At 42.2% G+C, this 22949-nt stretch overlaps 1 protein-coding gene across 1 annotated transcript in view; it reads left to right on the forward strand.

Annotated features, from left to right (window-relative positions):
- Positions 1 to 22949, forward strand: part of LOC129116297 (potassium channel subfamily K member 10-like) — a gene marked incomplete at its 3' end in the record, with an annotated part of 69385 nt that overhangs the window by 41410 nt on the left and 5026 nt on the right. The window contains exons 3-5 of the mRNA XM_054627258.1: positions 3958 to 4075; positions 5062 to 5222; positions 21310 to 21502. Coding sequence (XP_054483233.1) covers positions 3958 to 4075; positions 5062 to 5222; positions 21310 to 21502 — 472 coding nt within the window. The remainder of the gene's footprint in view (positions 1 to 3957; positions 4076 to 5061; positions 5223 to 21309; positions 21503 to 22949) is intronic.

The following is a 22949-nucleotide window of genomic DNA, read 5'->3' on the forward strand; positions in this document are numbered from 1 at the left end:
CTCTGCAACGCATATCACCTGGTCCGGATCAGGGAAGGAGATGAATGGAAGACCGCGTTCAACACACCAAAGGGCCACTATGAATACCTGGTGATACTCTTCAGATTAACCAATGCCCCCGCTGTCTTCCAGACCCTGCTCCGAGACATGTTGGACCGCCATGTCTTCGTCTACCTCGACGACATCCTCATCTTCTCCAAGACTAAAGAGGAACACATACATCACATCCAGTCCGTTCTACAACGCCTCTTGGAGAACTCCCTGTACGTGAAGGCAGAGAAATGTGAGTTCCATGTACCCACCGTGGCATTCCTGGGATACATCGTCTCCAACGGCAACATCCATATGGATCCTGCAAAAGTCTCCGCTGTCACTTCCTGGTCTGCTCCGGACGCCCGCAAGCAGCTTCAACGATTCCTGGGGTTCGCCAACTTCTATAGATGTTTCATCAGAAGCTACAGCTTGGTAGCTTCTCCGCTCACCGCCCTAACGTCCTCCAAGGTCCCCTTCCTTTGGACTCCTGCAGCCGAGAAAGCCTTCCAAACCCTCAAGACCAGATTCACCTCAGCACCCATTCTCCAAGTCCCCGACCCTGACCGGCAGTTCGTAGTGGAGGTGGATGCTTCCGACGTGGAAGTTGGAGGCGTCCTGTCCCAGTGCTCCGCCGCCGACCAGAAGTTGCATCCCTGCGCCTTCTTCTCCCGGTGGTCGCTGTTCTTCACAAGGTTCAACTTCACCCTCTCCTATCGCCCGGGTCCCACAATGTCAAACCTGACCCTCTCTCCTGTCAGTTCCAGGAGGAGGAGGAACCTACCTCAGGGCCCTGCTCCATTCTTCCAGACTCCTGCCAAATCGCGGTCCTGACTTGGGCAATTGAGAGGTCAGTGAGGGCTGCAACTGAAGGCCAACCTGGTCCCAGCGCCTGTCCTCAGAATCGCCTGTTCGTCCCTCAAGCTCTTCGGTCCAACATTCTCCAGTGGGCTCACTCCTCCAAGCTCACCTGACGTCCTGCGACAATGCTTCTGGTGGTCCTCACTCCCCGAGAACACCAAGGAGTTCGTTAACGCCTGTCCGACCTGCAACCAGCACAAATCTTCGCACCAAGCCCCAGCGGGCCTCCTGCATCCTCTTCCTGTAGCCCACCGGCCTTTGTCACACATCTCCCTGGACTTCGTCACCGGGTTGCCCACATCCGAAGCCCAACTCATCTCCCTCCATGTCTTCCGCCTACATGGGATCCCGGTCGATGTCGTCTCTGACCGGGGTCCCCAGTTCACCTCAATATTCTGGAGGGAGTTCTGTACGTTGTTGGGAGCCACTGTAAGCTTGTCCTCTGGGTTCCACCCACAGTCCAATGGTCAGACTGAGCAAAAGAACCAGGAGATGGAGACCGCACTACGATGCTTGGTTTCCCGGAACCCTACATCCTGGTCCCGACAGCTGATGTGGGTGGAGTATGCGCACAACACCCTGACCAGTTCCGCCACCGGCCTGTCCCCCTTCCAGTGCGCGTACGGCTTCTAACCTCCTTTGTTCCCCGCACTGGAGGAGGTTTCCTGCCCTTCGGTCCAGACCTTCATCCGCCGTTGACGACAGACCTGGACGAGAGCCAGAACAGCCCTGCTTCGGTCCGCCGACCGCTACTCGAAGGCGGCCAACCGACACCGCACTCCAGCCCCGTCTAACACATAAGGTGTGGCTGTCGACCCGGGACCTACCCCTTCGGGTAGAATCGAAGAAGCTGGGTCCTAAATTCGTCAGTCCGTTCGAGGTCGAAAGGATCATCAACCCGGTGGCAATAAGACTCAAGCTTCCCAGGTCCATGCGCATCCATCCCACGTTCCACGTCTCCAAGGTAAAACCAGTCTGGGAGAGCCCCTTGATGCCAGCTGCTCCTCCTCCTCCGCCTCCTCGTCTCAACGAAGGAGGACCTGTCTACACCATCCATCGCCTGTTTCGCTCTCGCCGCTGGGGCCGGGGCATCCAATCATCTAGTTGGATCAAATCATCTATGGATGATAAAAGGGTAACATTATAAGCGGAACAATGGTATGGTTTTCTGCTCAGCTATCTTATATTCATCATTCTGTACATAATGGTGCTCCTGTTTACTCTAACCTGCATTTGTTTATGTGATCCAATATATATAGTTTTCCGTTGAAAAGACGTTTAAAAGACGACTATGGCCGACATTGAAAAGACGTTCAGAATTGGTTCAAAAGTGAAAGTTTTTTCACCGACTATTTCAACGTGATTTGCAATAGTTAATTTGTTCATCCTCTACTCTACTAATAATGTTATATAATAATTTTAGAGGCTTACTTATGAAACCACATCCACATTTCTCAGTTAAAAGCCAATATTGCAAATCCCGGTGAAATATGGTCTAAACGTGAACGTCCAATCAACGTCTTCAAATAGTCGGTGAATAAACTTTCACTTTTGAACCACTTCTGAATGCTTTTAGACATAAACGTCTTTTAAACGTCTTTTGAACCTCAAAATGCTCACAGTAAAATATGTAGCATTAAATACGTAGTCATAGTAACACATTAATAGTTTACATTGACAGGACAAATAAGACCATCTGATACCGGCAACAATTAATTTGTTTTTATTCATACAAACTACAATGAAATTGAAAATACACACAACAAAATCTCCCGTTTCTTCTTTAAATGTCGTTGTCAAAGCCTCCCATGAGCCAGTTGCAGATGATCTGCCATATTTCAGATGGATGTCTGTAAATTAAACAAGAATTAGAAAAACATATTCACTCTTGAACCAGTCTTTTCATCGGTGACCATATTTTTTTAACGTCTTTTCAACGGAAAGATGCTCACTGGCATATTACACATTATAATACTTTATATTGTTTGTAAGTTGCTCTATGCCCAACAACAATGTTCTGACCGTCTTCTTGTTTGTTCATCAATTTATTTTACTCACTACCTCCCCATTTAAACTGTGTACAGCCCCACTACCTTTCTGTAATGTATTTTAGATGTAAAATGGCCTAAAACTCACTTTATATCAATGAACTACAGCGACAGCCCATAAAGACAGTCGCCAACATTAACTTACACACATATTAATGTTTACTGTTGGTCCATGAAGCAGTACGCTGCAAGCTAACATGCTAACGCTACAAGCTAGCAGCCTCGCCTGCATCGTGAGCAGCTTGAAATTATATTAATGATGCTAATTTTGCTTTGAATAACTGGAATCCAGCAGTTCAAGTACTTTCAAAGTATGTAGTTGCCGTGAAGCCTCACACTTTTTCCGTCAGCTCGTTCACTTCGCTCCGCAAGTCCGATGCCAAGCCTCTCGACCGGGTGCTACTTTCAAAGTTGGAGATGCAGTCTGAGCCTAAGTTCCAGCGCATGCGTGTTCCAGCAGGAGGCACTCACTCGTATTTTACATGAATGTACAGACAGAATGTAAACTGCTCCGTTACGAGGTCCTGTGAGCATAGATCTTGTTGGCAGCAAAACGTCTATAGTTCCATATTTATGACCTTTTATGTGAAACATTAAAAGCATTTAAATCATGTCGCCATGTAGACCACATATCAACGACCAGCGTAATATGACTTTGGAAAAATACGTTCAAAATAAGCAATATCATCTTTCTTTCAACCTACAACTGAACAAATCATCAACATTTTAAAACAAATAAGTGTTTTGTGACACGTTGATGCAACCGCATTTTAGCCGGTTGAAAAGACGGCAAAATTCCGTCTTAGACGTTCAGACCCAATATCACCCAGTTTTCAACCAGATTTCAACGTTGAAATCCCGGTTGGTGCTCACTGGGATAGTTTACCCCCAAAAAGACACTAACAAATTGAGACTTGGTAACTTTAGCAAGAGCCGAATCTTAATCACAGTAAGACAGGATCCTCAACAATCAGAGTGAGATTATCTTATGTCCCGCTGTCTCTACTTCTCTTTACAGCACTCTGTGGAGGCTGCAAATGCCGGAGTGAATCCGATCGGTGACACGTCTTACAATTCAAGCCACTGGGATCTGGGTAGTGCCTTCTTCTTTGCTGGGACTGTTATCACAACAATAGGTACTGTGATCATGGCATGACTCAATGGTTCACACTTAACAGGTCAATTGAGTTCAATATATGTTATGCACTCTGAGTAGTATAGTACAGGCTGTGCAAAATTATTGTACTTGTGTACTTCCTTATGTCAACAGGATATTCGCTGACTCTATCCTCAGCTTCTCTGTTGATCTGAAGAAAAACTAAATCAATTTTCCAAACAGCAATTGCTTTTGTGAACTGAATGGATTATAAGCATCAGCAATGTCCCAAATGTAACCAAACTAAGCAGCCCATTTCTATTGTCAACATGAAGTAAAGCCCATATTATCTCTGTCACTACTGACACAGGTGGACAAAAGTGATAATTAGCTCCTCATCCTCCTGTCATTAAGCTGTTTATTGCTTGTATGTACATAACACATTTAAAACATTTATCCAATAGTAATAAGCGCATCATTAGGATTAGCTTCAAGTAATTCATCAGTGGCAGCACACGTAGCTTTTTATGTGCAGCTTGATGATTGACACAGTATTCAAATTCATCACTCATTCATTCATCATTGACCACAACATTGATGATCTCAGGGATGGGTTTAATTGGCTGTAGTAAGTGTGCTCTGTTGAACCTGTAGCAACACCCAATAGCAATGTCACACGTTCCTGAAGTCCACTTCTACATCATTGTGCAATGTGGAAAGTCAAACATGTGGAGGTCAGAAAAGACAAGATTTTTAGGGGCTGTTAAAATACTCTTTAACCTTGTTATCTACTTTTATTTATAGTGCTCACCTGGACTTGAAAATCAGAACCAATGGTAACATCTCAAGAACACTCAGTTGATTAGATCTGGTTGGACAATAGACATGCTATTCATTGTCTTTGTTAGCATTAGCAAACTATAAACAATGTCTGTTCCATTAGAATGTATAACTAAATCAGCCGGTGCTTTTGTTTGCTTATCTGAGTCCTGTCAAACTCCTTTATATCTTCTTTTTCTTCTCCAGGGTATGGTAACATTGCCCCGAGCACTGAGGGAGGGAAAATTTTCTGCATTCTTTATGCAATATTTGGAATCCCACTGTTTGGATTCCTCCTGGCAGGTGTTGGAGACCAGCTTGGTACCATATTTGTCAAAAGCATCGCCAAGGTGGAGAAGATGTTCCGGGTGAGTCAAAATGTAAATCTCCTATCGTCAATGAGTCAGCTTTGTGTAAATGATATGGTTATGAAATTTGTGGTCACATGTGGTCTGCTGGTTTTAAATAAGGACAGTATTCAACAAGAGGACCAGACACTCAGGGTGGAACTTCTTTGTGAGGAACTTGTCATGATATTGTTTTTTGTTTGTTTCCTTTTTCACTTCGAAGTTCCCTGCCTCTTGTATGTAATTTCAGTAGTTCTGTCTTTCTGTTTTATTCTGTTACTCACCTCTCCTCTCAGATCACTTTACTTCTTGCTTTTGTGTGTTTTCCTGCAACTGTGATTGTCTGCCCCGCCCCTGATTGAATCCACCTGTGTCTAATCACCTACACCTCCACAGTGTATTTAAACCCTGTGTTCCCCTGTCTCTGTATCGGTTTGTTTGCTATGCTTCCTGTATTTATCCCTCGTACTGTTTTCTGATTCACCTTTTGATGGAAATCTTAGAGCTAGTTCCCTCGAGACAGAAGAAGTTTCGGCAGACCCAGATGTCTTAAGCAATAATATTTATTGTTGCTCGATCGAGGAGAATAGGGAAACGCCACGTGTGAATCACAGCGTACTGCTACCCAATTCTGAAGATGGTGTCCTTGAGCACATTATTTAACCTTCCCCAGACCAGCTTAGTTCCGCTATATCCAAATAGGGTTAGTTGTACATCAGCTTGGCATGTGTGAGGATTTTATTGGATATAAGATCTAAACAAGGAAATACATCTACCTTTGCTGTACTAGCAACAACATAGCCTCTGTAGAGTCTCTCTTATCCAGTGTCTCCAACCAGGCGCCAGCTTGTTGAGTCTTAACTGAATACAGAAGGTTTCTAGCTGACCTTGGCCTACCAGCTGCCAGAACCAACTCTGCGTTATCAGGCGCATAGAGTGAGGCCGGCGAAGAGACAGACAGTTGACCTGACCTGTGAAGCCCTGTCTTAAGTTACCTTTAACCTACATGAGGGAAGTTTAACATACAATAAGGAACATTCCTTCACACACCTGATCCTGATTCAGCCCCTCACTTTTGGACTCGCCCTTGTAAATTTTGGAATTTTTTTTATTCAAATCAAAGGTAATATCCTTCTGCTGCCTGAGTCTGTCTGCATTTGGGTCCATCCCATGTTGTCTTTTTGCTAAACCGTGACAGAACTGAAGCTCTTGTGAGGCTGTCCAGACAGAATTCAAGGCAGAAACGAAGCCCCTTGGCAAAGTAACATTACGTGTGCACGATCGTGAGTGGACACCGTCCATCTCCTACCCTCTCTCTGTAGGAGGGGCAGAGCACAGTGGGGCTTGCAGGAGGCTGCTTAGGGTCTGTCGGATAGAGTCAGGCAGCTAAGAGTAGATCCAGAGCCGGTATAGCATGTTGAAGAACCAGAGGAATAGGGGTCTGTCTCTTCCTTCCAAGCGGCTGTGGCTCAGTGGAGAGCAGGGTCGTCCCCCAATCAGAGGATCGGCGGTTCGATCCCTGGCTCCGGCAGTCCATGTCGATGTGTCCTTGGGCAAGACACTTAACCCCAAATTGCTCCCGCAGGCTGTTCCTGCAGTGTATGTATGAATGTTAGTTAGGGGCCTGATGGTCAGGTGGCACCTTGCATGGTGGCTCCTGTCATCAGTGTATGAATGGGTGAATGATTAGTAATGTAAAAGCGCTTTGAGTGGTCGGAAGACTAGAAAAGCGCTATACATTTTACCATTTTTTTACCATCCCTTCCCACCATGACTTGGCTTATCCAGTATCATGTAAAGTCAGGTTTGCAAGTCTTCTCCCTCTAAACAGTGTCGTTTTTGAGGATTGTGTCTCCACGCATTCGCCTCAGTGTCCGACAACCGAAGTGCATAAAATGGTTGTACCCCACTTTTAGAGCTTCACTCTGTGTTTATGTTTCATGGACAGCTGGATGAGCAGGCTGATCAGCAGAGGTCACACACACTCCAGTTCCAGGGTTCATCAGAGGGAAGAAAATCAGGGTTATTACTGCTCTATGCTGCGTCATGTTTCCACGGCTGCAGGGGCAGCTATCAAGCTGCCGATGAGAAATCTTGTGGTGGGAGGAGTGATCAGGAATTACCCAGTGATAGGCAAGTGCCTGTGGGCTTGGCTTATGAAAGCGAGCGCTTAGAGAGGCTCAGCCTCTCTCAGGATGTTGTGCGTACTATTCAGAGCCCGAAGGCAGCGACTAGCAGAACGTCTAAGAAGGCAAAATGTTCATGGTCTTTAGCAACCATGTACAGACAACAGCCTTGAGCCCACTGCGTGTCCTCCGTTTATGTGCTTACACTTGTTAAACTACTGTCAGACAAGAATTTCGATTTCAGCACAATTCAAACTTATGCTGCTGCTATTTCATCTTGTAACAAGGGCTTTGATGACTGATCAGTGTTCAGTCATTCTCTGATGAAACATTTCTATGAGAGGCGTACGGAGTCACAGACCTGTGTCACGCTCCTAGACCCTAGATAGGGTTTGGCACTGGTTTTATGTGCTGGTTAAAGCCCCCTTCAGTCTTTTGGATCAGGTTCTTCTCAAGTTTCTGTCAGTCAAATTACTTTGATTTACAAGGTTTTTATTTGTCATAGTAAGACAGGGTTGCACAACACTGGTGAATTATATGGGTAGATAATATGGCCGGCATCTAAGCATAAAAAATTTGACAGGGGAACATTGTCCCTTGACTTTGACTGCTTTTGAACACCAAGTATCACTGATGTAAACACATAGTCTGCCTCCCCTCTTCTAACCAACACCGTGCACAACAGTCCCTGTTCCCCCATTGCTTGGTCAGCCTGAGTCTTATTTCATCCTTCTTACTTTATAGCGACTGGACATTAGCTAGGAACAGGCTGGGTAGTGGAATAACCTTGAGTCCAAGCTTTTTAGTATTTTTCCCGGCTCTCTTCCGCCTTTTCCTCGGTTGATCACACTGCATGCGATGCCATTGCCATTGAAGCCTGTGGCTCCTTCATGTCTCAGAATCCAAGATGATGGTGATGGCAGCTCAGCTGTTTTGCTTCTTAACCTAGCTTTAACGCTGAAAAACATCAGTAGCTCCTTCAGATTCAGATGTTAGTAGTAGGTGTTTGTACATCACAGAGAACTGTCTCAGGGGCTTCTTCTGTCTGCACAGCGCCTGGCACACTGCTAATGTGAGGCAATTTCCAAGGCATATCTCTTCTTTGTAATGGATCTTCCAGAGCGCATCAGAACGCATTCCACCAGGGGAATATAATCTTCCAAGGCTTTGCACAGACGAATAACAGTGGAATACATTTGCAATGCAGCATCCTGGTCATCTCCATGCTCCTTTGTGCGTTTCTATCCGCGGGATGTCTCCCATTTCTCCATGTCTCACACTGTATTGAGTGTTTATCAAAATGAATAATTGAGCACTCTCTCTCCTGCTGTTTAGCGCATGGACTGCTGCATTATCTGCTACTCTTCTCCTCTTGTGTCACCTTGTGCGTAACCTTCGTCTTCGCTTTCTTACAGCAGTAGGCATTATTGTTCCAAGCCATCATTCCCTCACTTGGACTATCATGTATTTTGCTGCATTGCGGTGGCACGAGTTATATCTCATTACGCATGACGTGATGACCTAGGAACATTGATCATTGTTTTGGAGTGGCTGTTTGGGCTTGTGTTTTTTTTTTGAAAGCGAACATTATCAGATAAGTAAGTAAAAGATCTGTACGTCAAATATTTTATAAACTTTGTGACACATGATCAAATGCTTGGTATTTGTCTGTAGATGATATCACAAATTCATGAGTACCCAAAATTAAGCACTAATTGTCCATATTTGTATGTCAAAAACATTTGTGACCATTTTAAGATCGATTTCACTTCATATATTTCTTTGTTTTTATGGCAGATGCAGTTTCTTTTTTTGTATTTTCTGATGTGGCTAAATTGGCTTATCTTAAGTTAGAATTATATGGTTAACACACAATTGTTGGAAGAGCTTGGATACACTAATTCCATGAAACACAAAGGGAATGGATGACGCAGATTTTTAGGTACACCACAAAATATTAAAGGCAGACATTGTATTTCTGCAGGACAAACACCTGAGAAATCAGGACCATGGTCATCTACACAAATGCTGGGTGGGTCAGTTTAAATCCAGAGATGCAGTGATTTTTATAAACAGGATTAGTCTCTCATTTGTTCCCAATCTTTTTCTGATAGCCAGGGTAGGTATGTAGTTGTACTGGGGGAACTACACAATGTCCAAATGTGTCCAGATCTTCCAAAACCATTCAACCACTTTCCAGGTCAGAAAGGAGTATAGAATATGTTCTATAGGATAATGGGATTGCTGATCCTTGGCAGTTCAAAAATTCATATACCTGTAGCTTTTTTCTTCTACATTTACAAATGTATTGCCGACAGATACATACATTTGTTAAATTAATTTCTGCCCCAAAAGAACACTTTATTTCCACTAATAATAATGGAGAAGTATCAAGAAAAACACTTTTGAAGCTTAAAGCTTATACTCGCATGAAAGTAAATACTCTCATGCCTCATTCACCAGTGTGAGACTTCATATGAAATATTAGTAATGGATTGTCAACATTCAGTAGCACCATTTCCAGACCTATACACTAAGAGAATCTCTCTCTAATCCCATTTGTATTGGCTAAACTACTACTGCAGACCTGACATAGAATGTAAGAGCAGGGTGAGTAGGCTAGATTAACCGCTCAATCTCTCAGAGCAAGTTTCCAAGTGTTTGGAAATCAGCTGCTGTTGTTCCAATATTCAAAGATGGGGATCCCCTCTCTACCTGTAATTACAGACCCATCAGTATCCTGCCAACAGTGTCAACGGTTGCAGAGAAGTTGGTAGCTGAGCAAATTATCTCCCATTTGAATACCAGTTATTTTGTCCTTCATCCAATGCAATTTGGCTTCAGAGCCAATTATTCAACTGAGACAGCCACCTGTTATTCACAGACAAAGGGGGTGTTGTTGGAGCTGTATTTCTTGATCTCAAGAAGGCATTTGACACTGTTTACCATAGTGTTCTTTTGTCCAAGTTGCCCAGCTACAATTTCTCTCAGGTACACTTTAATGGATTGAATCATATCTGCGTAATAGATCCCAGTATGTCCAAGTACAGAACTATCAATCACCTGCCCTCCATTTGTCCACAGGTGTCCCACAAGGTTCCATCCTGGGTCCACTGCTATTGTTTGCTTGCATTTCGACTTTCGGCTGCTTGGCATTTTTCTATGTGGTGAGAAAGTCCTTTTGCAGCCAGTTTGAGGTCTATTTTTTTTAGACGGCATAGATATGTTGCCCTCTTCCTTAATGCAAGTGGCATCAGACATTTTGTGCACTGCTCCTTTATCACACACAATTAACACTGCAGCACAACCTTACAATATTTCTGTGAACAAACACAGTTCACTTCTTTCAATTTATCAACGGCACAACTGGAAATCAAATTCATGAATGAATGGAGACAATTTATCAATCAGTCCGTAACTTATTTACTCACAGCAGGATTAAACAATAACACTCATTACATGGCACTTCACACCAATGGAGACACACGAACGAACGCTGAAGCAGCAATTCAAACAATCAGGGCCAATTCGACAAACACTGTCATCACAATGAACACCAATGACATTCACATGTAAAGGGTGAAAAATTTAAAGGGGTCTGAATACTTTCCGTACCCACTGTACTTGTATTTCGGTACTATCTGTAGCCTCTCTCCAGTTACAAAAACATCCAGCTCTAAACTATCAGTGTTTGTTTCGGTAAAAAACATACATACTGTTTTGGACAAATTTAGTTGTAGACAGCATTGCTTTAACCATGCTGTTACATGAACCATGGAGTTAGTGAGCTTATTTGCAATTTATGTCATTTTGCTACCATGTAAGTAAATGACAGTGTCATCTGCATTCATTTGGATATTGGTGTTAGGACATGCTGATGGAAGATCATTAATATATAAAGAATACCAACTTTAATTATTATTGTTTAGGCCAAACGAGATTAGTTAGAGAATATCAACGAGTGTCCTCAGTTATCAAACTATTCAGAGCTATATCCCTCTCCAAACACCGGACCGGATCCAACGCCCGTCTTGAAGCAAGACACAAAGAATTCAGAGACTTTTGCCTGCTGACTGAGTGAGGACCCCGGAGACAGCGGAGAGCCACCGGTCTGTGAACCCTCAACTTCACCCTCTTCACCTCCGACGGACCGGAAAGTCAGACGGCAGAGCTGAAACCACCAGGACCGCTGAAGCAACGGCAGGGACCCGCAAAAGGCATCTGGACCCCTCGCCACAAAGTAGGAACAACCAACGTTACTGTGATCCAGAGTTGGTGTATGAGATATAGAAGCTCTGAATAATAAATTAGATTGACCAGGTAGAGTAGGGACCAGAGAAAGAGGAGTGCACAACTTTTATTCACTATTTGATATAATATAGCCTGATTATTTGAAACCCATTCATTCATGTTTTGTATTCTTCTTTAATTAATAATCCTGTCGTACATTCATTTAATTACCTTTTTAATAAATTACTCATTTATCGCCAAGCCGTTGTCTGTCATATTGATTCAAAAGGTGGGAACTATAAGGTCACTGAAATCAGGACTTACGCCTGAGATATTGATACTGGATAATTTGTTACCAAATTATTGATCGTATTTTTATTTGTTTCTTCTATTCAGAAGTGGTGCCCTGCAATTTTTACGTAAGCAATATTTTTATTTTAACGTAGTTATTAACAACGCTACATTTCAGACACGAAAATTGTTTTGTACCAAGCAACCGCTGTATGGCAGAACAGCGCCTGAGGAGCCTGGAGAGCATGAAGAGAAATTTGGAAAGAATAAAAATTTAAAATGGACCATTGCTTCAAACCCAAATATTGCAGGAAACCCATCAGTGCACAGTTGCACCACTTTTCTGATGCCAGCCAGGAGGCTGTCTTGTCTTTTCTGAGGTTGGAGAACATTGACAACAGGCGGCTACAGAAAGGCTTGTCACAAAAGTCTGTCTGCTACTGGAGACGACTGACTAGAACACTATGACCAGAGCAATAAAACAAAGAAAGATAGCAAAGCAAGTGAGCAAAGCTAGAGAGAGACTGCAGGAGGAATATTTGTATTTTGTATTTGTTTGTATTTTTCTCCTTGACAAATACCCTGCATTTACAGTTTATTCTGCTATGAAACCTCAAAGACAGGGGTTTGGAACTTTTACTAAGGGCCATTTCTGAGTTAAAAAAATAATCTGCCTTTGCAAAACATATTTGAGCATTTGAATCAAGGTTAAAGACAGTAGAGATGCACAGATTATCTCTTACTTCATCCAAATTTGCATGTCATCCATCCACCAACCTACCCAAATTAATGAACTCCTCTGATTTATTGACCAGCACCCAAATGGACATGTCACCAAATTGCATGAATAATCATAATGTGGCTCAGTAGTAAGTATGGGTCACACGTTCCAGTTTGCCCTCCTGACAACTTCTGGGCATGCTCCTGATGAGACAGTAGATGGTGCCCTTGAGGATTTCCTCCCAGAAGTGTTGGCTAGCACGTGGAGGTTTGTGCAACCCTCCAATGATCTGCTTCCCCAGACCATCACAGAACTACCGCAAAATCGGTCATGCTGGATGATCTTACAGGCAGCATAGCGTTCGCCACGGCATCTCCAGACTTTCACGTCTGTTACATGTGCTGATTGTGAACCTGCTCTCGTTTGTGAGGAGAACATGGCGCCAATGGCAAACCTGCCAAGTCTAACGATCTCTGGCAAATGCCTGTTAAGCTGCAAGGTGCTGGGGCTGTCAGCACAGGTCCCACTAGAGGTTATCAGGCCCGCATGGAGTCTGTTTCTGACATTATGATAAGAATCATGCACACTAAGATAAGATAAGATAAGATAAGATAAGATAATCCTTTATTAGTAGTCCGCTGGATGTCATTTTGTAACAAAGGAGCAGATACTGGTCCTGCTGCTGGGTTGCTGCCCTTCTACGGCCCTGTCCAGCTCTCCTCATGTAATGGCCCTTCTCCTGGTATCTCCTCCACACTCTTTGACTGTGCTGGTATACACATCAAACCTTTTTGCGACGGCTTGTATGGATGTGCCATCCTGGAGGAGCTGGACTACCTGTGCAACCTGAATGGACTGCAGGTACCGCCTCATGCTACCAGTAGTAGTAAGTGTTTCCTTCATTTTTTTAAACTGTGTATAAATAGGCCATTAGGAAGTTCATTAAGTCTTCATAAAAATATCATATAATAAAGTACTTATTCAGTTTCATATACAGTTTATTTTGTTTAGCCTAGAATCACAAATTACAAATTTGCCTCAGAGGGCTTTACAATCTGTACACATGCGACATCCTCTGTCCTTCCCTCACATCGGCACAGGAAAAACTCCCCTAAAAAAAACCTTTAACAGGGAGAAAAAAGGAAGAAACGTGGGAAAATGACAGAGGAGGGATCCTTCTCCCAGGATGGACAGAATGCAATAGATGTCGTGTGTACAGAATGAACAGCATAACAGAGATACAACACATTCAATGTATATGACATAAATGATTCATATAATAAGACCACTTATAATAACAGCAGCAATTATTATAGTAGAATTATAATTATGAAAATAGGGATAGTAATGTGATTAATAATAATAATCGAAGTAGCAGTGGGTGTCAGTCGGCTCACAGCAGGAGGCACGACTACGGTCCAGTCACCACAACGATTCAAAAGGGGCTTCAGGGTGGAAGTAAAGCTAAAATGCTTAATGGTACAAGTAATAGTAATAGTAATGTGACTAGTAATAATAATGGTGGTAGCAGTCGGTGTCAGCAGGGCCGTAGCAGGATGCACGTCCACGGTCCAGGTACAGCCACGATTTATAGAAGCCTGCGAAGCGAGAAAGCACAAAGACTCCAGGGTAGAAGCAAGTCAATAAGCGTAATAGTACAGGCAATAATAATAGTAATGTGACTAATAATGATAGTGGTAGTAGTAATGGGTGTCAGCAGGGCCTCAGTAGGTGGCACGATGACAGTCCAAATATAACCCCGATTCCTGGGAACCTGCAAGGCGAGAAAGCACAAGAACTCCGGGGAAGAAGCAAAATCAGTAATGTGCATAAATAGGAGATTAATACATAAAGATGGAGGGAGAGAAGAGGAGAGAGGAGCTCAGCGTATCCTAGGTAGTCCCCGGCTGTCTAGGCATATAGCAGCATATCTAGGGGCTGGACCAAGGCGAACCTGAACCAGCCCTAACTATAAGCGCTATCAAAAAGGAAGGTCTTAAGCCTGCTCTTGAAAGTGGTGAGTGTGTCTGCCCCCCGGACTGAAACTGGAACCCGGTTCCACAGAAGAGGAGCCTGATAACTGAAGGCTCTGGCTCCCATCCTACTTTTATATACTCTAGGAACCACAAGTAACCCTGCATTGATTGAGCGCAGCTTTCTAGTTGGGTAATATGGAACTATAAGTTCCTTAAGATAAGACGGTGCCTGGCCAGTTAGAGCTTTGTTGGTAAGTAAAATAATTTTAAAATCTATTCTTGATTTAACAGGGAGCCAGTGCAGAGAAGCTAATACTGGAGTAATATGATCTCTTTTCTTAGTTTTTGTTAGACCACGTGCTGCAGCATTCTGGATCAACTGTAAAGATCTAAGAGACCTATTAGAGCAGCCTGATAATAAGGAGTTACAGTAATCTAGTCTAGAGGTAACAAATGCATGAACTAGTTTTTCTGCATCGCTTTGAGACAGGATTTTCCTGATTTTCGCAATGTTACGTAAATGAAAAAAGGCTGTCCTTGAGATCTGTTTTATATAAGAGTTAAAAGACAGATCCTGATCAAAGATAACTCCAAGGTTCTTAACGGTAGTGCTGGATGCTAGAGCAATGCCATCTAGAGAAACTATTTTGTTAGATAATTGATTTCGAAGGTGATCTGGGCCTAGTAGGATAACTTCTGTTTTTTCAGAGTTTAACATTAAGAAGTTACTGGTCATCCAGGTTTTTATGTCCGGAAGACATGCTTGAAGTTTAGAGAACTGGTTAGTTTCGTCTGGCTTAATTGATAGGTATAACTGGGTATTATCTGCATAACAATGAAAGTTTACTGATAATATTCCCCAAGGGAAGCATATATAAGGTAAATAAAATAGGTCCAAGAACAGACCCCTGTGGAACTCCGTGACTGACCCTGGTTTTCATCGAGCTTTCATTGTTTACATATACAAACTGAGATCGGTCTGATAAATACGACTTAAACCAGCTAAGTGCGGTTCCTTTAATGCCTATTAGATGCTCCAATCTCTGTAATAGGATTTGGTGATCAATGGTATCAAATGCAGCACTAAGGTCTAGCAATACAAGTACAGAGACAAGTCCTTTGTCTGAAGCTATTAGAAGGTCATTGGTCATTTTCACCAGTGCCGTCTCTGTGCTATGATTCACTCTAAATCCTGACTGAAAATCCTCAAATAAACTATTGTTATGCATAAAGTCACACAGCTGATTTGCTACTGCTTTCTCAAGGATCTTAGAGAGGAACGGAAAGTTAGATATAGGTCTATAGTTAGCCAACACCTCTGGATCAAGAGTAGGTTTCTTAAGAAGAGGTTTAATTACAGCTAGTTTGAAGGCCTGTGGTACATGGCCCGTTAGTAAAGACAGATTGATAATTTCTAATAAAGAATTGCTAATTAAAGGTAAAACTTCCTTAAGCAGCCTAGTCGGAATCGGGTCTAAGAGACAGGTGGAAGGTTTAGACTTAGAAATAGTTAAAGTCAATTGTTGAAGGTCGATGGGAGAAAAGCCATCTAAATATAGTTCAGGTTCTACAGCTGTGGATCGATCGGTACTGGTTGAGGGCAGTAGATTATAAATGTTTTCTCTAATAGTTAGAATCTTATCATTAAAGAAGTTCATGAAGTCACTACTACTGAGGTTTATAGGGATACACGGCTCAACAGAGCTGTGATTCTCTGTCAGCCTGGCTACAGTGCTGAAGAGAACCCTGGGGTTGTTCTTATTTTTCTCTATTAATGCTGAATAACAGGCTGCTCTAGCATTATGGAGTGCCTTCTTATATATTTTAAGACTGTCTCGCCAGACTAATCATCCACATTGGTAGAACGCCATATCCTTTCAAGTTTTCGCGATATTTGCTTTAAATCGCGGGTTTGAGGATTATACCATGGAGCAAACCTCCTTTCTTTTATTAGCTTCTTTTTTAGAGGAGCTATAGAGTCTAGTGTCATTCGCAGTGAGCATGCAGCACTATCAACAAGATGGTCAATCTGAGACGGACTAAAGTTAGCGTAGGAGTCCTCTGTTATATTGAGCAATGGTACTGAATAAAACCCTGAAGAAATCGCTTCTTTAAATTTAGCTACAGCATTATCAGATAGACATCTAGTGTAGAAACTTTTGCCTAATGGCGTACACTCTGGTAGAAAAAATTCAAAGGTTATTAGATAATGGTCCGATAAAAGAGAGTTCTGTTGAGAGACAATTACATTTTCTATTTCAATACCATATACCAGAACAAGGTCGAGGGTATGGTTAAAACAGTGAGTCGGTTTATGTACACACTGACAGAAGCCAATAGAATCTAATAATGAACTAAACACAGTACTAAGGCTATCATTATACACATCCACATGAATATTAAAATCCCCTACAATAATAACTTTATCTGTCTTGAGGACTAAACTTGATAAAAACTCTGAGAATTCAGATAGGAATTCAGAATATGCACCTGGTGCACGGTACACTATAACAAATAAAATTGACTTTAATGCTTTCCCGCTCGGGTTTGAAAGACCAAGAACAAGGCTTTCAAATGAGTTGTAATTTAATTTAGGTTTAGGGTTTATTAATAGGCTTGAGTCAAAGATAGCTGCTACTCCACCTCCTCGGCCTGTGCCTCGAGGAATATGAGTATTAATATAACTTGGAGGAGTTGATTCATTAAGGCTAACGTACTCTTCATGACACAGCCAGGTTTCAGTAAGACAAAATAAATCAATATGATTATCTGATATTAAATCATTTGCAAGTACACCCTTAGATGACAGAGATCTAATATTTAAGAGTCCACATTTAATTGTCCTGTTTTGATGCACTGTTGGTGGTGACCCGTGTGCTTCGACATAGAGCTATCACCCAGCCTCCCGGCTGCTCGGGGGTTGCCAGGGGACGGCTAGCAGGAGCTACGTCTGGTTGGCCCGCACCGACTACGGGGGTGGGCTGGCTAACTGCAGTAGCTAACGACTGAGCTTCAATGGTGCGGAACTGTGCCTCTAACTCACTGAGCCTCGCCTCCAACCTAACAAACAAACTACATTTGTTACATGTACCCTTATCAGTAAAGGAGGCAGAGGCATGGCTAAACATGAGACACACTGAGCAGGAGGGAGAAGGAGAGAGAGAGGGAGAGAGAGAAGGAGAGAGGGAAGGAGAGCCATCGCTAGCTGCTAAGCTAAATGAGGCTAGCTAGCGTTAGCAGAACTGAACAACGTGTAAACTGTTGGTTTAAGCGAAAAGTCGCTGATTTAAGATGTGAGCTATGAGTGTTCAAGTGTTTTAAATGTAAAACAGGTAATTAGCCGCTATAATAAAGAATGTCACACAATTCCCTAGTTTTTGCTGGAGCTGCGAAAAGTACGCTATCAACTACGCTGAGAACTGGAAGTGAGGCAAAAAGCTTACCGCAGTACGTCAGCACGCCGTACGTTGTCAGAAATCACTTATACTAATCTACCTGATTACAAAATAAACAGTACAGCTGAAAAATCATTGACAATATGCCCTGACATGTTGTTTTTCATGTCAAAATATGGAAAAGTGGAACGGCAGAAGCAGCTTGTGCCAAATTTGCTTTGGGTCAAACAATTTTTTTTTCCCACCGGTGGCTGACTTGTTCGATCATCCTAACACAGCCTCCCTCTTTCATTACTTCAACCGCTGTCTTGTAAAAAGGTCAGCTTTGTGATATTTGCATATATCCAAAAACCTGTTGATATCCAAATCCTTCAAAATACTTAAAAGTAGGTGTGTTTCTCCTTCCAACTAGAAATGCCAGCGTTTCTGTTTTGGGCATGCATCTCTACTCAAGCTTTGCAAACTATTGTATAGTTGTTTTGTGTACAACGCACAACGCTGGTCATAAATTTCACATGTGATTTCACATTGAATAATCAGTAAAACCATGATCTCAATGAAAGGACATCAGAAGACAAAATAGAGATGTCAAGAGATGATGTGAAATTCATGGAAATCAAGAAATATTCAGTCAAGCTTCATGATGGACCTGACTTTCTGTGAAAAGCAGTGGAGGAGTGGCCTGCTTGCAACTTTGATACCAACATTGCAGCTGATGACCCAGAGGTAAAAAGGGATTGTTGAGGAGACACCAAGTGCCACCCATCAACTGATAACATTCTGACTGGAAAAGGTTGAAGGGGTCAGTTGCATGGATTCTGAAAATAAGAGACTCTACTGGAAATGAGTCAAAAAAGAAAACAAATGACTCATGAGGATGGCAACAAATAGGAAAGGGAATGCAAATAATTAAAGCTGCATTTAGGGGATAGAGTTTGACTCCTGACGATCTTTCAGGAGCAGAAACTTCTATCCTTCGCTTCACTCAGCAGGAAAGATTTCACGATGAATTGGCGGTGTTAACATCAGGCAAAAGTGAAGTGAAAAAGGATAGCACCATTTACAAGCTGGACCCTGTTCTGGAAGATGGATTGCTTAGAGTTGGAGGGATATTGAGTAAAGCAGCCACACCTGAGGAGAAAAAAAAACCAACATGTATAAACTATAATATTAAAGCACATACACAAATAGCTGGTCCATTGTGGAGGAAACCATGTTCTCTCCAGATTGAAAATGAAATACTGGATTATCAATTCTAATGCAGCAACAAGAAAGATCCTGTCCAACTGTGGCTTCTGTAAGCGCCATAAGGGGAAGTTGGGTGAGCAAAAAATGGCAGACTTACCTGTTGAAAGAATCGTTCCTGATCTGCCTCCATTCACCAACGTTGGAGTTGATTATTTTTGGGCCAATTGAGATCAGGAGAGGGCAAAACTAGAAAAGCGCTATGGAGTTATATTTACATGTATGGCATGTAGAGCAGTCCATTTGGAAGATGCCTACTATTTAGATACTGACTCATGCGTAAACGTTCTACGCAGGTTTGATTGTAGGAGAGGACAAGTCTCTCACTTAAGGTCTGACAATCGAAACAACTTAATTTGTGCTGAAAGGGAGTTGAGTGGAGCTCTTGCTTCTTTAAATCACAGGAAAATGCAAGCATCTTTTCCACAAGAAGGAATAAAGTGGAACTTCAACCCACCAACAACTTCTCATCATGGAGGTGTTTGGGATCATAAGGATGGTTAGACGGATACTAAAACCAGTCTTACGTCAACAAACCCTACGTGGCTAGGGATTACATACAGTTCTGTGTGAGGTCGAAGCCATTCTAAATGATTGCCTAGTTATCTGGAGATCCCAATGATCTAGAAGCTCTTACACCAAATCGACTGCTAACAATGAAAATAAAACCAGTCTTACCACCTGGACTGTTTGAAAAGACCAACCTCTACATCAAAATACGGTAAAGCATGATCGGAGATGATTATGCTATTGTAATAACTAATGGGGGGTTTCACATTTGGTACTAAAATTTTGGAGAACAGGAAGAAGATGTAGACAAGTACGGTACATCTCCAACCTTTTTTGGAAGTGCTGGCTAAAAGAATACTTGTTCCGGGAGACATTGTACTTGTTACAGATGCTACAGCTCCACGCAGTGCATGGTTACTTGGAAGCGTTCTGGAGCCAGATTGTCTCTCATGACACTGTGAAATACACCAGGGCTTTCTGAATTTTCCGGGGGGCACCGGGTCCAGGTATAGCCTCTTCCTTTAAATGAGAAGGCAAACCAAAGTTAACTGTCTTTGTGCCCAGGTATGGAGAAAAATGGATTGACCAAGTTGACAATAGAAAATGAATGATGACAGAATGGCGTGTAAATTATAAACTGGAATAGCACACGGGTGCACCGAAGCATAAACTGCTTGTAAATCAAACAAATTGGCAGTAAGTTGGTTCCCCAAGGTCTCAAATTGTTTTTACCGGAAAATTGGGGTGCGCACCCGACTTTTCAGCCTAGCCTTCAACAAAGACTCAAAAACGGGTGTACTACCACCAAAAACCTCTCATTTGAGGTGATATTGTTGCATGCATGGACGTAATTCATATTTTGTGTGAACAACCAGAGGTGGAGCACCCCTCATCAGTCCTACATCCTATTTATACACAGACCACAGAGAGGAACGCAGCTCGGACGGCTCAGCCATGTTGCAGATGGAACATTTGAATGAATAACATGTGAATTATTGTGTTTTAAGTTTAAAATCCTTGGTTCACTGATAATTGGCCCAAACAAATGGAAAAGGACTTTAGGAATCCAGGAATTCCTTAATCTTCCCTCTGCGGATGCAGTTAAGAGAGATTGGGGCACAGTGGTTATCTGTCTCTCTTTCAGGATCCAATCTGTTGCTCATCTAGTGAGGTTAGGACTGTCACCTAGGTTGTTTCAGGTACCAAAGTTGTCCTGCAGCATTGTGATTTGCAATGGAAAGGCGCAGTGTGAAGGTTTGAGCCGATGTATATAGCCTTGATGATGTCATGGCAGTGTCACTGGCGTCCCAGTGGGTCTCGTCCAATGAGGCACCAGTGTTGTGGTTTAAACCAAATTTTACATTCAGGAGATTTTTAACCCCTGATGGGGGTTTGGCGCGGTTTCATAATCTAGGCTTTTCTTTTTACATGCAGGCCTCTCTCTTTGTTTCCCATATATGGTGAAGTCCCAACATCATCATGTTCACTGGTCATGGTAAACAAAATCCTTTCTCAGACTCAGGCCTCAGGAGTCCAAACCCAATCAGAAATCGCTGAAAACTAGACAGGTAATGTGGTTTACACTTCTTTGTGTGTGTGTGACTTTTCCTCCAGAATAAACACAACCAGATCAGTCAGACTAAAATCCGTGTGGCATCCACCCTCCTCTTTATCCTGGCTGGCTGCATCTTGTTTGTCACCATCCCAGCTGTGATCTTCCAACACATTGAGGGGTGGACAGCTCTGGAGTCAACATATTTTGTTGTCATCACTCTGACAACAGTTGGAATAGGTGACTATGTCGCAGGTGAGAACTTGTCATTCGTAGTCAAAGTTTTAATGAATGGAAACTTCCTGATAACTAGTTTCTTACATATAATGAAACAAAAATAAATGTGTGTGTGTGTGTGTGTGTGTATATATATATATATATATATATATATATATATATATATATATATATATATATATATATATATATATATATTCTGTGTTATTTGGGCTACTTTAATGTCTGTCTCGACAGTAGGAAAACTGAGCACTGACAACCAACATCACCCATCACCTAATCATCATATCACTCCGACAATCTTAATCAATATTAAAATGACTTGCAATATGCACCATGTTATGTAGGTCCCTATCTTAATTGAGGAATCAAAATAAAATAGACAAAATATATACTTGTAGTTCACATTAATAAAATTATGTAAACATGTTTTTAATAAACTGGTAATCTAGAAAATAAATCTTCACAAAAATAGATCTAATTTTACATTATTTTTAGATGAAATGTCTCCCATCTCAATGGTTATGAATAAATAATAAACCTCATCTCAAATTGTTTTTGTAAGGACCAGTCATGCTAGGGTCACGTTTCAATTTCTATGATTACGCTGGTGGGTACAGAGATTCACATTACCCGTGAGCAATTTACCATGAGCAAGAAAATATAGTAAATATCTAGTGTTAGAATGTGAAATAAAGTTAAAGGAGACAACCCCTGCTGGCAAATAGTGGCCCCATTCACCACCAATGTCACAAATAAGTTTAGCCAACTGTCCTTTAAGACAAGTCCGCTAAGTCTTTCAACCATCCCATTTCCACAGAGGTGGTATTCTGATGTTCTTCCATTTGATGTTCTGTCTCTGAGATGTTGCTTGAAGTAGTTCTGATATATGTTGTTATCCCTTATCTTAAACAGTTCTTGGAACTACATGCTCAGGAATACATATCACAAAGCAATTATGCTACTGTAGCTGTTTTCTGATCTGACAAAGGGAAAGCATTAAAATACTTTGTAAACTGATCTTGCACAAGAAGCACATACGGGAAGTCCATGGCAAGTGAGTGGGAGCTCAGCAATATGCACACAAACTTGAATGGTCTTTCTGTTATATGGATTGCAGGGGAGCTCTGTGTTGTGATACAGGTTTTCTGTAAACCTCACATGTATGAGTTTAGTTATCAAGGTTAGACGTCATGCTTGGCCAAAAGCACAAATCTTGTCCTTTCTTGAATGTGAATGGACCAGAGCAGGGTCTGCCATGGAGAATGTCCATCAACAGTGATATTATATATCAGCAATGGGTTGATGATGTGGTGATCACAAAGTCAATAAAACCATTCCACAAAGTGTTTTTTTGTCTCCTCAATAAAGAGTCAGCTGTCAAATCAGCCACTGCCACTGGCGAAAAGTGATGCCAAGCTCTTTCTGATGGTGCTGGGTTAGTTGAGCGCCAGCTGGGTTAGTT

Source organism: Anoplopoma fimbria, unplaced genomic scaffold, assembly GCF_027596085.1.
Source record: "Anoplopoma fimbria isolate UVic2021 breed Golden Eagle Sablefish unplaced genomic scaffold, Afim_UVic_2022 Un_contig_8246_pilon_pilon, whole genome shotgun sequence".
Taxonomy (NCBI): domain Eukaryota; kingdom Metazoa; phylum Chordata; class Actinopteri; order Perciformes; family Anoplopomatidae; genus Anoplopoma; species Anoplopoma fimbria.